The sequence below is a fragment of the Cyclopterus lumpus genome, chromosome 24 (genome assembly GCF_009769545.1).
Source record: "Cyclopterus lumpus isolate fCycLum1 chromosome 24, fCycLum1.pri, whole genome shotgun sequence".
NCBI classification, from domain to species: domain Eukaryota; kingdom Metazoa; phylum Chordata; class Actinopteri; order Perciformes; family Cyclopteridae; genus Cyclopterus; species Cyclopterus lumpus.
Window position 1 is genome coordinate 17,620,321 of NC_046989.1, and position 13,057 is coordinate 17,633,377.

General features: G+C 43.3%; 1 protein-coding gene across 2 annotated transcripts in view; it reads left to right on the top strand.

Annotated features, from left to right (window-relative positions):
- The window catches only part of cdk19 (cyclin-dependent kinase 19), a 47,678-nt gene that overhangs the window by 26,215 nt on the left and 8,406 nt on the right, over window positions 1–13,057 (top strand). For both annotated transcript variants that reach the window (XM_034527138.1, XM_034527139.1), the window contains 9 exons: window positions 363–473; window positions 682–822; window positions 8,825–8,882; window positions 9,731–9,862; window positions 10,797–10,940; window positions 11,705–11,774; window positions 11,883–11,955; window positions 12,652–12,749; window positions 12,945–13,023. In XM_034527138.1, the coding sequence (XP_034383029.1) occupies window positions 363–473; window positions 682–822; window positions 8,825–8,882; window positions 9,731–9,862; window positions 10,797–10,940; window positions 11,705–11,774; window positions 11,883–11,955; window positions 12,652–12,749; window positions 12,945–13,023 (906 nt within the window). The remainder of the gene's footprint in view (window positions 1–362; window positions 474–681; window positions 823–8,824; window positions 8,883–9,730; window positions 9,863–10,796; window positions 10,941–11,704; window positions 11,775–11,882; window positions 11,956–12,651; window positions 12,750–12,944; window positions 13,024–13,057) is intronic.

Sequence of the window (13,057 nt, forward strand, 5' to 3'; positions counted from 1 at the left end):
TAACAATTAAAAGCGCAATGCTCTGTAGGGAAGCTGCTGAGGGTGTAAAATGTAAATCAGTGTTGCATTTAATTTGACTAATCTCTCATAACTTAGCATAGCATTTCATAGTACAGCTTGTTTGTCTCCTACATTAGCATGCTTTATTAGCAGTACAGCCGACAGGAATTCTGCTGCTAGCCTTTTTTAGGTTCTGTGTTGTTGAGAAAAATATCAAGATACAGTTTTTTTTACATATATAGCGTCCGAGAAACTGTGATAACCGATATTATTTTCATTTCAAGACCATTAATGTGAAGATAATATAATGACATAATAATGCAAAGTGCCCACGTTCAAAACACGTATGTTGTGTCTTTCAGCTGTTACGAGAACTGAAACACCCGAATGTGATCGCCCTGCAGAAGGTGTTCCTGTCTCACAGTGACAGAAAGGTTTGGCTTCTCTTCGACTATGCCGAACACGACCTATGGGTGAGTCTCTCTGTACATGTATGTACATGACATAACCTAATATTTTCAAATTAAAAAATGTTTTCTCTGTCACATTAGAACTACCGTAAGCATAAATCATAAATGAGTTTGCCTAATTTACCAGGCACCACCAAGGTGGGGAGAGGCTGTTTCCTTGTGAATGTTGTAGCCACACGATCAGAACTGACATGCCTCACTGCCCTCGTAGCACATCATCAAGTTCCATCGTGCATCCAAGGCCAACAAGAAGCCCATGCAGCTGCCCCGAGGGATGGTGAAGTCTCTCCTGTATCAGATTCTGGATGGGATCCATTACCTCCACGCCAACTGGGTGCTCCACCGGGATCTGGTGAGCTGCTATATTAGCTACACTGCTCCAGTTTCCCTTTACAGACCCACTAGCCCGAGCGCACACTGCACTCCGTCTCCGGTCCGAAAGGGACATCGTTAACGTCACGGACACACTTGTGTTTGTCTTACGGCAGCCATGTGTGGCGTCATCACACCAGGCCACAGAAAGGAGTGGTCTACTTGAGGACGAAACGGAAATACGAGTCGTTTTCTCATTACTCCCACTTTGGATTTAATCTAATAAGCAAACTTTACAACGTCAAACGTGAATCGATTGACAAGCCCTCATACCACCTCAACTTCTTCGTCCACTCCTGTTGGACTGAGGATGGATGGATGCTACAGTGACTCACCTCTTGAGGAATTAGTGGTATTGCGAGACAGGACGGGCTGGGGCTAGCCAGTTTTGCATGCTCATTATTTAGCGCAAAAGCGTTTATTCTTTCCTTCATTTTGTTTTGGAAAGTTCAACTTTGAAATATTCCAAGGAGTTGTTTACTGCTGTGCTTATATTGCCTTGTTGTTCAACTGAATAAAGCATAATGATTAATAAGGCATTAATAAGAATTTAACGCAAAGCAGCTCTACTTTTCTCCAAACGGCTACTTATGCTAATGTTAGCTACTGTAAGTTTGTGTGCAAATCAGACGTTTAAGTAAAGAAAGTGATGGTAAAGCAAAAAATAAATAATTACACACTTCGGTCAAACTTTGAGCCATTCCAACCGGGAGAGCTATGTTATTTCAGTGCAGGTGTTGTTTTGTCTGGCTGTGGTGTATTATTAGGAGTCTGATTATGATGGCCAAAGTGCAGAATGTCCTGAACTCTGAATGTTGTCTAACGAGTCTACCCTTTAACCTGGCAGCAACACACTGCTGGTTTCTGTGAGATTCCCTTCACCTTGGTTTTCCCACAGTGCTTTGCTTAGATGGAGACTTCATTCCATCAGTCTGGAGCCAGAACACAGGGCCTCTTGTTATGTGTCTTCAAATTTCTTTTTGGATGGCAGATTGGCAGGAATTAAAACAAAAGTGTTGCCACTAAATGTCAATGTTGCATTGACTTAAGCTAGTTGAGATAACCTTAGCTAAGCTAGTATCTCATTTTAGCAAGGGTTTGCTCAATGGCAATCAACACTCTTATTTGGTCAATAATATCAAATCAAATGGATGTGGCATGATTATGGTGTGTAATGCTAGTAGCGGCTAATAGCATGATTGAGGTGTGTTATGGTAGTTGCGCCTAATAGCACGATTCAGGTGTGTTAAGATAGATGTGGCTAAAAGCATGATTCATGTGTGTTAAGCTCGTAGCAGCTAAAAGCATGATTCAGGTGTGTTAAGCTAGTAGCAGCTAAAAGCATGGTTCAGGTGTGTTAAGCTAGTAGCAGCTAAAAGCATCGTTCAGGTGTATTAAGCTAGTAGCAGCTAAAAGCATCATTCAGCTGAAGTAGCTGTAAGAAGTCTAATGAATGTCCTGATGGTGCTGATTGAGTCAGCGTTGATCTACTTTTGTTCATGCAGTAACTACCCAACACCTGATAAAAGACATTAATGTGTAAGATCAGTGGAGTTCTCCTGTAAGATGTTATTGTCTTTCATATCAATGTGGGCCAGGTCAGAACTAAACCAGCGGGACTTCATGCTGCAGAACCATCAGATCTGTCTCATGTGACAAACAGAGCTGGAGCAATTTCCATTCTCTCTCATGTCTGACTGTGTGCTGTAAAACTCCCACAACCCATCTGTGTGTGTGTGTGTGTGTGTGTGTGCGCGTGTGTGTGTGTGTGTGTGTGTGTGTGTGTGTGTGACTCCCTCACTTATCTCTTCCTGCATCTGTCACTTCCAGCGAGGAACATTTGTGCCTCGGAAAAAGTATAATCAACCAAACACATTAGATTATCTGGCAAAACTTTAATTTGATTACCACGCTCAGTGCTTTTGATGTCAGATGATCCGGAGGGAGGCTATTTCTAGATAATTCTCATGGGAGAATGAAAAACACGAGCTGATACAGTCCAACTGAAATGTAGATGAGACAACGGTTGATTTCTTAGAATACACTGGCTCCAGAAGTCAGTCACATGTTTCAGGTTCATATACGGAGGCTCTATCTTCTTTGAATAAGGTTGTCCACCCTTATGTAATCGCTGGCAATCCTCTGTGATCGTGTGGTGGCTGGACATCACATTACATAAACCTACAGGGATCAGGGAGCAGGCTTTCACACTCTGCCTCTCTGGTGATCCACTGGAGATATCTGTGCAGGCATTAAAGGCTCTGTCTGTACAGCGGCGGCAAGGAGGCTATTGTCGAGCTGAAATGACAATGTGTTGACTAAAAATGTGCAGATTCAGTCAATTTTGGATGGTGAGTGAATCGAGTCATTCCCAGAATCTGACGTCAGATAGTAATAAGTCCAGTAAATAACCGGGGTCACACACATTGTAAATGTTACACAAGTTGATCTTAAATCCCTCCAGGAGGGCGTTTTCAGTGGTACCCAAATGCAATACTTAAAAAAATACCTTACTGGAAAATGAGGAAAAGTGAAAGTCGCCTATGAGAATACTACTTGAGGAAAAGTATTAAAGTATCTGATATTTATTGTACTTCAGTATCAAAAGTAATTTTCTGATATTATATGTACTTAAGTATTGAAAGTAAATTCTGTTAATAAAAAAGCAAAGGGTCAGAATTTTGAGAATTATGAAGTTTATTCTTTTAAGTGCTGTGGCCACCAAGACCAAGGACAAAGAGTTGTGTTGAAAATAATTGGGTTGGTTGTGAACCATCCAAGAGCAACAATGTTCAACATAATATATTGTACATAAGTATACTTTTGCATTGACTATGCACCTATCATCATAATTCTCCGAAAAGCAATATGACACTATGAAGGAGTTGTAACAGTGCATTTATAAGTATGCTCATTCCGACTAGAGTATGTAGAGGTCAAATGCATAATATTGTGTTCAGCAAAAAATATTGATGCATCAGGTCAGTGTTTTGAGAAAGGACACCTGCCTTGTAAACTCCTCTTGGCCTGATTTGAACACAATAGACGAAGGTTTTGCTCAAGCTGATTCTGCAATTGGGCGACTGCTACCATCATAACTCGATCTGATCATCCACAAAATAACTCAAATATCAAAACATGATCAATACGAAAGCAGCACCGAAAGTAACAACCCAGTCATTACTTGAAACTGAAAAATGTCCTGTTCATCTTCAAAATAACCTTTTGGGCTGAAGACTAGTCCTGCAATGGTAAATAGCCTTTCACAGGCTGCTGAGGCAGGTAGAGGTGTGTTCAGCTTCACAGACAGCTGTGCGCACACAGCTTGCGCACTACGACGAGGTTCAAATCGTAATGCTGCGCTCTCGCGGCTCCTGTCAATCCTATGGTGTGGTGGCAAGTTAGCTAACGTTAGTCAACTAGTGCTGCAATGGTTATAGCTAAGATGATTCAAATCAACAACATCTCACAACTGTCAACACTTCCTCAGCTCACTACCTCGCTAGCGATCTGTCTACTACACTAATTGTCTCATTTGATTTACGATAGCTATCGAATGTTATCCTAGCATACACTATGTTTAGCTAAATTATAAGATCAGACACCTGTCTCCCCCCCCCCATCCCCCGCCAGAGATATACTCCAATCCGGTGTTGGTCTTCGTCACCACCGTCGTTTGTTGCGGGAGTAGCAGGTGCTTCCATTTCTGCTTCCATCATGAAATCAGTCATCTACTCATGTAGCTGCTCGCTAGCTAAGTAAGCATCCTGGGCATCACTGGGAATCAAAAGAATGCGGCTTTGAGAGCACTTGTTTGCAATTGCGCAATAATGTGTTTAACCAATGATTTAACTGGAGTACTATGGAGTACAACAGAAGGGTGAACAATAATTTGTTTTTGTCCAGTGCCATCTTGGTTTCCGGCTGTCGCCATCTGGGTTTTTAGCCGTAACCATCTTAGTTTTTGTCCGCTGCGACCTTGGTTTTTGGCCATCAGCATCTTGGGTTTTGACATTCGCCATCTTGGTTTTTAACCGTAACCATCTTGGTTTTCGGCTGTCGCCATCTTGGTTTTTAGCTGTCAGCATTTTGGCTTTTAACATTCGCCATCTTGGTTTTTGGCTTTTGCTATCCTGTTTATTTATGAGACTAGAAGAGACACGAGAGGTCGAAGCTAAGTACAACTCAACTGTGAACAATAATTTTTTTAGGCGACCAAAACTTTACAAATTAACTGTCATGAACTGGAAACACAGTCAAAGTGTCAACATTCTAATATGAAAACATGACCAAACATGCAAACACTGTAAATGGTGTTTGGAGCATTTTTATCTATGTCATATAATGTCATAAATAACGAGGCAATCTACCAACGGATTGCTTGGCTTTCTGTTTCATGATTGTGCAAATACTGCTCAAAAGAAAAATAAACCGCCCCCCTGCCCCACAAAAATAAACCTTGTAACTCTCGAAGCACCCTCAAATGCCCCCGTAACTGAGCTGCCAAGCGAATAGTGTCTCAGTGCTCCTGTGCAGAGCAGAGTATTAAGAGAGGGAAGCCCCCTCTCCTTCACAACAACATAAACTCTCCCACAGGAGCGGTGCGGTTGTTTTGCTCCCTGAAGGTCACAAAACATCTTATCTGAGCATCAACTCTTCCGGCCCTTTATAACTATTTTCATCGCATACGGATGGAATTCTCCATTGTCAGACTCTTATCTAACTCTGATTTGACGTATCGCGGTTGGTGCCGTTATTTAGCTCTCTCACTGGCGAGGCTTCCTGCCATTGTGTCCAAAGAGCGGCCTAAATTCTGCAACTGGTCCTCTTTTGGTTCTCGTCGTCGGTCGGATAATCATCTCTGTGCAGGTGCCTTGCTCTTTGTCAGCTCTCTCTCTCTCTGTGGGTGGAAGAGTGTTATCAAATCGACATTCATAGCGAGCACGGTGCTGCTTTATGGAAAATTCCCCCAAGGCCTCATATTGCTTTCATTTCAGTTTATACATGAAAGCCAAACATCTGGCCTCGAGTTATATTGTTAATACATACGAGAGGAGGAGCATGAAGCCAAAAATGTAATCTGCTGCTGTCGGTCTGAGCTGTGGGGAGAGGTGCCCCGACCAGCTCATCCTCCCGTGGCTCCACCGCTCCTGCTGTTATGTAACCGTGTATTCGCCGCAGGTACCAAGCATGTGCTTTGCGTTGCACCACTGCATAGCTCTCCCATCCCCCCACTCGCCCCGCTGCTCCTCCGCTCCTTTTGTCCCCGTCCCCACCCCCACGGCGCTTATGTAACAGCCTCTAACGAGTGTGCCAAGCCCACCGCCCTGCATGGCTCACTGAGTCAAGATGCTGACTTAGCAGCTCTGCAGGCCAAAGCAGAAAGCTTCGCTCTGCCGGGAAGTGGGGGGGTTGCGGTAAATCCAGACAAAACTATGCTTACTGTACTATACAGTACTGTATACATACAGTACTGTATATATGCCTGCTGGTCCCATACAGCCAGACTGCAGCAGCATAGGAACGGATGCTGATGCAGCTGTTATCAGGGCTGATGGTCTGTGCACAGCAACAGCACTGTGATGATGCATCATACATTCTGGATGTTCAGAATACAGTTAATGCGTCTCTACCCTCAATGATTCGAATGAACAATGAGCATTATACTCTTTAGGCCTTGTGGCCATTATGGTTTGTATTTCATTTGTATGGAGAGAGAATGTTATTCCAAGTGAAATTATTGTCGAACATCATCCCAAGGAGAATCATGTCTACCAAGCGTCATCCTTTGACTGTATGTCCTTTCTAAGACAGGAAAAAGTATAAAAGAAAATAACCAAGGCCATCAGGGCGTTTAAGTCTATTACTTTTTATTAAAGAATCTTTAGCTGATGCGGTTAAAGACTTGGTCCAGAATAAGGAAATCAAAGATACCTTGTTGCCTTTTAGTTGTAGTTTGTGTCACGTTCACACTCACACTGACTCATAACCGAGAGGAGTATCAAGTCATGACACAATAACAAACAGACATGAGCAAACGAAAAAGGTTTTATTTCTCTGAAGAGTCCTTTCCAAAGTGTTTTTGGAGGCTTCTAGCAGAAACAAGCACTTTTAGTGGGCGTCCATTGACTGAGGGAATTAATCAAGTGAGTCATTTTCTCATAGACTCCTATACAACCAGAGTAGGCGCCCCCTAATGGACATTAGAGAGAATGCGGGTTTAAGGCACATAAATGTTTCAAATCCGGAGGTTGCCACCTGATAACGAGGCAAACTACAAATAGAGCTGTAGAAAAAGACCAGTGAAAACAGTGGCTTTAGTTCAAGAGTGACTAAACCAACGGAGCTAGCAATGAGTCAGCCTGTTCATCAACTTGCCCAAACTGTTGTATAAGTGCCCCTGTGGATCCTGAACTGGCCCTGGTTTTGTGGAACCAAAAATGTAGATGGTTTTGTAAAAGCGGGCCACGTCCCTGAGGTTTGAGTTGAGCATTCCACAGGGGGATGGAGTTTATTCCCCCCGGCTCCTGAACCATTTATGAAACCAACTGGAACTGATTGATTTGTGCCGGATGAATTCAAAAGGAAGACTCAACTTTGGGGCGTGAAACACAATTTGGTGCATATTTCCAAGTAAAAAGCAGCAATAACAATGACAATAAATTGCTTCCCTCCCTCAGCTGGCATGCTGCATGCTCATTTTGCATTTTGAAGAGGCACTGACGCTCGCTCAGCCCTTTCACTGGACATTCAAGCATTAATAATTTGTTTATTTTTTTAAACAGCCAATATGGCGCATTAATTCAGTTCGGCGTGTTTAGAATATGAAAGAGGTGAAGCTGGTGAGCCTGAACTCCTCGGGCCTCTCAAGAGTCGTCTGTCTTTGTGTTTGCTGCTCGCGGTGTGTCATGTTGCGGGCATGAATAATAGACCTCATTATTGCTGCGGTTTCTATGGCGACGGGACATGTTTGCCAGGCAGATCTGAAGTTCGTCGAGCCAGAGGGTTCACGTTCGGTCGGTCGAACCTCCCCGCATTAGAATGTAAAACTTTCCCTCTGATTCAATGCGCAGCAAGCTGGGTGTGTTTGTTTGATACTTCTCACCCACAACACAACACAAACATTCTCTGGTGGGAACCTGTGGTGCTAAAGCTGCAACTCATTCATTATTTCTTTGTTGCGTCAATAGATTAAACGATTGAGAAATGAACTCCAAATGTTGCTGCCTGCTCGACGCCTTTACAAAGTTAGCCACTGGACACGGTGAAGCATTTTAGCATTCAAAACGCAGATATTGGACTAAACATTGCTTGTGTTGCGTTGTGTGCGCAGGATGCGCACATGGGCAAACGTGGAGCCGCCCGAAGGTCTTGTCAATCACGTTGAATGTACAGGATTGTTCATTTTGTTAGTTTGTTTGTTGAGTTAAATTTAGGAATGCTGCAGTCCCAACTTTTCCCATCCCAATACCAATACCTGGGTGTTTTTTGTATTGGCCGATACCGATTACCAAGCCTCACTGTGTGGAAGAGACTGGGATCCTTCTCTTGCGTGTGAGGCAACATCAGACTTGACTTAAATATTGCCTTCCTGACTTTGTGGAAACTAATACATACACAGATCGTTCAATAAATTGCACACCAGCAACTCGTATTTTTCGTTTTGGCCCCTGCCGCCACCTGAAAGCCACTCTGGGATGCAGACCTTCAGTCAGCTGCAGCAACTAGCATTCAGCCTCCTGTTTGTTTGGAGCATGTGGCCAGATTTTAACTTTTTTAACGGTCTTGGGTTTCGTCGGCTTTCACTCCCACATGCATGCTTTTGTTTGTTACAACCTCCTCTGTGTGCTTGCGTGGGCTGCCACGGGATTCCGGCAAAGTTTAAAGTGCACTTTTTTACAAAATGGCTCTCGTTTGTTTTGGTAGCCAATTAACGTTTGTCGCTCTCCACCGGCATCTAATACTTCTCTACTCCGCTGCAGAAACCAGCGAACATCCTGGTGATGGGGGAAGGTCCCGAGCGAGGAAGAGTTAAAATCGGTAAGTAACGTTTCCGTGAACTGCTCAGATTTTGTCAAGCCGTCCCAATTAGAGACGCACCGCCAAATCGCCGTGGTGACAGTGGCTCCAGTGGCTCCAGTGAGGCTGCTGACCTGCTCGAGCCTTCTGTGGCTGCAGTGTTTAACCTCCTGGCTCAGAGGTCGACGGGGAGCTCAGATCAGTGCTGTTGCGTAAGCCGGCTGGCCAGGGGACTGTTGAAGGGTAATGCTGCAACGCAAAGAGTGTCTATTCATACACCTCGCGCACACTGTGGTAGTACTAAGGTATTGTTTCAGGGCTATTACAGGCTCTCACGCTATTATGCTTGACTTATATGAAAAAAAGATGTAGCTGCTGCACTATTAGGATTTGTTGTTACTGGAATACTGGTTTTATTATTTTTACTTTAATAAATAAGAGAAAAAAAGACGGAAGAAGTTTCTCTGCATGACTCAACAGCTCAGCTGTGACTTTTGAGCTGTGACTTCCTGGCAGACAAGTACACATTCCTAAAAGCAAGGCCTGTATGCAAGCGAAGGACTCAAAATAAGAATCAAAGAAGTCATTTATCAACTGTTTTATTGCTTAAAATGCTTTGAAATTAAAGAGAGGGGGGGGATTCGTGGAATGACAGATAGATCGGAAGTGAAGGAAAAAAAAGGCTGTTCACTTAAGCTACTTTTCTTGCTGTAAGCTTCGACTGTCGTAGGTGGTTTCACCCTTTGATGGCGTTTGTGCTCTCTTGAGTGATTCAGTATCAGTAGGTCAGTATTTGGGCTCCCGGGGCCCCCCGCCGTGTCTCCATTGTCACTAACGCCCGCCGCCTTCTCCACGCTCTCCTCCCGCAGCCGACATGGGTTTCGCCAGACTCTTCAACTCCCCCCTCAAGCCGCTGGCAGACCTCGACCCTGTGGTGGTTACGTTCTGGTACAGGGCCCCCGAGCTGCTGCTGGGGGCCCGGCACTACACCAAAGCAATCGGTGAGTCCGGGGACCACGTGTGCAAAGAGAAAAATGTGAACGATTTGTTTGAGGTTGCCATCTCAGCAGCATAACAAGGGTTGTAGTGTGTGCTCCCTACCAAAGTCTCACGGCTTCAATAGGAACACACATTCCTTCGTCGCCAGCCCATGTGATCTATGGTCTCCATCGCTACTTAGCAGGTGTGTCTATGCATATTCGATCAGATATGAAAAGGAATTGTCCCACGTTTTACACAACAAAAGTTGGACGAGAAGATCGACACCACCGTCATATTTCTCATCTAACTCTTGTTGCTGATTATAGACAATGAATGGAAGACTGATTTTGTCCTTTTTTTTTTAATACCCAAATGAGCTTTATTCTATTGTAGTCTTCTCAGTCAGAACATTTCTCTCGGTACTCTCAGTGTCATTCAGATTCAGTGTTGACCAAAAATAGTTTTTTAAAGCTTTTTAAAAATGACAAACCATCGCAACCCAATTCACAACAGGCCATATGTATACATTTCATAAATCCCAACTTTGTTTAATGTGTGTGTTATACACATGTTCACTTATTAAATGGTACAAAATATGTACGAATATCAGAACATTCAGTCTTGTGGCTCAAAAGTGTACTGCAGGCGTACATGTTAAATATAATGGAAGTTCCCCTATTAAATGTTCCTGAACCTTTATAGTTCAATTAGATTAATTGACGTCCAATCCAATTACAGTGTATTGTTTTATATCAAAAACCTGATGCCCGGAAATATTTTTCGCACTTTGCTTTAAACCAGGGGAGGAAATAGTCAAAATATTGTAGCTAATGTACCTCAAGATCACTCAGACTAAATGGCATCTGTGTATGTGTGTGTGTGTGTGTGTGTGTGTGTGTGGGTGTGGGTGTGCGTGCGTGCGTGCGTGCGTGCGTGCGTGTCTACATGCACCAGATATTTGGGCAATCGGCTGCATCTTTGCGGAGCTGCTCACGTCCGAGCCTATCTTTCACTGTCGCCAGGAAGACATCAAAACCAGTAATCCCTTCCATCACGACCAGCTGGACCGGATATTCAGCGTCATGGGATTCCCCGCAGGTCTGCACACCACACACCCGACCACAACCACACACGGGACCAGCGTCAACCACCGGCATTGCACTGGTTTTCATCACCGATATTTTTAATTTTGTACCAGGGGGCTATGGTTTACAACTCTAAATGTCAAGTGCATTAAAGACAGAGCCTTAAATAATTCCATTGAGTGTTTACTTAAAGGCGCCCTGCAGAGATTCTTGGAAGTCATGTTGAGATTCAGTGTGTGTACATTTGTGTGGATCAGAGAGGTCATTTCCTCACCTGCAAAACACTTGTAAAGCAGTTGCAAACATCGCTCCACAATATAGCTTTAAAAGTCATTTTTTTATTTAAATAATCTGTCTGACAGCAAGGGAAAGGGATGAAAATATTCTAAATACAGTGTTCACTTGATCTGATCTTGATTTTTGTATCAAACATTTTATTCCTGAGTTAAAGCGCTCACGTCAAAGCCACCGGACTCCGTTGACAAAAACAATAATTTGACCTCGCAAAACACAGCAGTACAGTAAAAATCTCACCAAACTTACCCTTTCAGTTATTTCCAATCTAAGCTAAGCTAACATTGACTCGGCTAGTGCTCCATTCACATTGTTCATAACCTTATTGACTGGCTTACTTTGGTACCTGCGTGATTGCTTTTTGCTAAAGGGGTGTTTCCATTAGAACCTCGCTTTCACTCACACTGTATGTGAAAAAAGTGCTGCGTTCTCCAAAAAATAAAAGTCTTGTAGATATAGTTCATAAAGTTTTGTACTCCACAGATAAGGACTGGGAGGACATCAGGAAGATGCCAGAGTACCCAACACTGCAGAAAGACTTCAGGCGAACAACGTGAGCGGATGCTGTGACGATCTGAAACTCATAGACCAACAAACTGAAGATGAAATACAGTCAAACTGCCTCTTTTTTTTATGTATCATTGTCTTTCTCATCCAACAGGTATGCAAACAGCAGCTTAATCAAATACATGGAGAAGCACAAAGTCAAACCAGACAGCAAGGTGTTTCTGTTGGTAAGCACACGTCCGAAAAAAATAAGAGTCTGTTCCAACATTAAGAGAAATCTTGTTTGGTCCTTTGAAACATTGCTTATTGTGTTGAACTGCATTATGAATAACAACCATGAGGTATGATTGAGGGATGTGTCATAGTTAGCAGGGTTAGCATACGCGTAGAAATCTTGTTATCTATTTTGCGTTGGGCTGCATTCTTGCCAAATCAGGCGTTGCGGCGGTTAGCGCAGAGTGCCACTTGAAGTCGAGATGAAAAAAAAAATGCTTTTAGGTCACATCCTGGTAAACAATATATGGCAAAACATTTATTTGTATTTGTATATCAATATTCACTAATCTTTCCTATTTATATGTGCTTAGTACCAACCAATTCTCACCAATAATATCATGACATACTTCCATTAATCAATCTGCAAAAAAAAAAAAGAAGAAGAGCCACAGTCCTTCGCAGCTCCATATCGCGCTACAGTCTAAGCCCACGCACTTTTTAGCGGTCCAATCAAATGCGAAGGATTTTATTCAAATGTCAAGATTTAGGCGCTCTAACGTCCTGTCACTGGTACTTTAAATGGCCGATGTGAGTGACACTTCTTTGATTGAACCAAAACAATGCAGAACATGTCCTCGTACTTTCTGACGACACTGTGAGTTAAGAAGAAGCTGAACTAACACAGTGTTATGGTTCTCTGCCTTCAGCTCCAGAAACTCCTCACGATGGACCCCACCAAAAGAATCACATCAGAGCAGGCGCTGCAGGACCCGTACTTCCTGGAGGACCCGTTACCAACCACTGAGTGAGCCGTAGTAAACTTTAACAAGAGGCTTTTCTTTTGCCTTGATTCATATAAAAAAAATAACAAAAAAAGGCCCAAAGAAGTCTTATAGGCGTTTTTATTTCTAACCCACCTCCCTGTGTTTTGTCCTGTGTCTTTTGGTCGGCGTGGTGGAATCAGAGTGGTAACATGAACGTTCTCTGCGATTGCCTCTAGTGTGTTTGCCGGGTGTCAGATCCCCTACCCAAAACGAGAGTTTCTAAACGAAGACGAGCCCGAGGAGAAAACAGAAAAGGTAATTAATTATCCAGCGCTGCCGAAAAACAGGT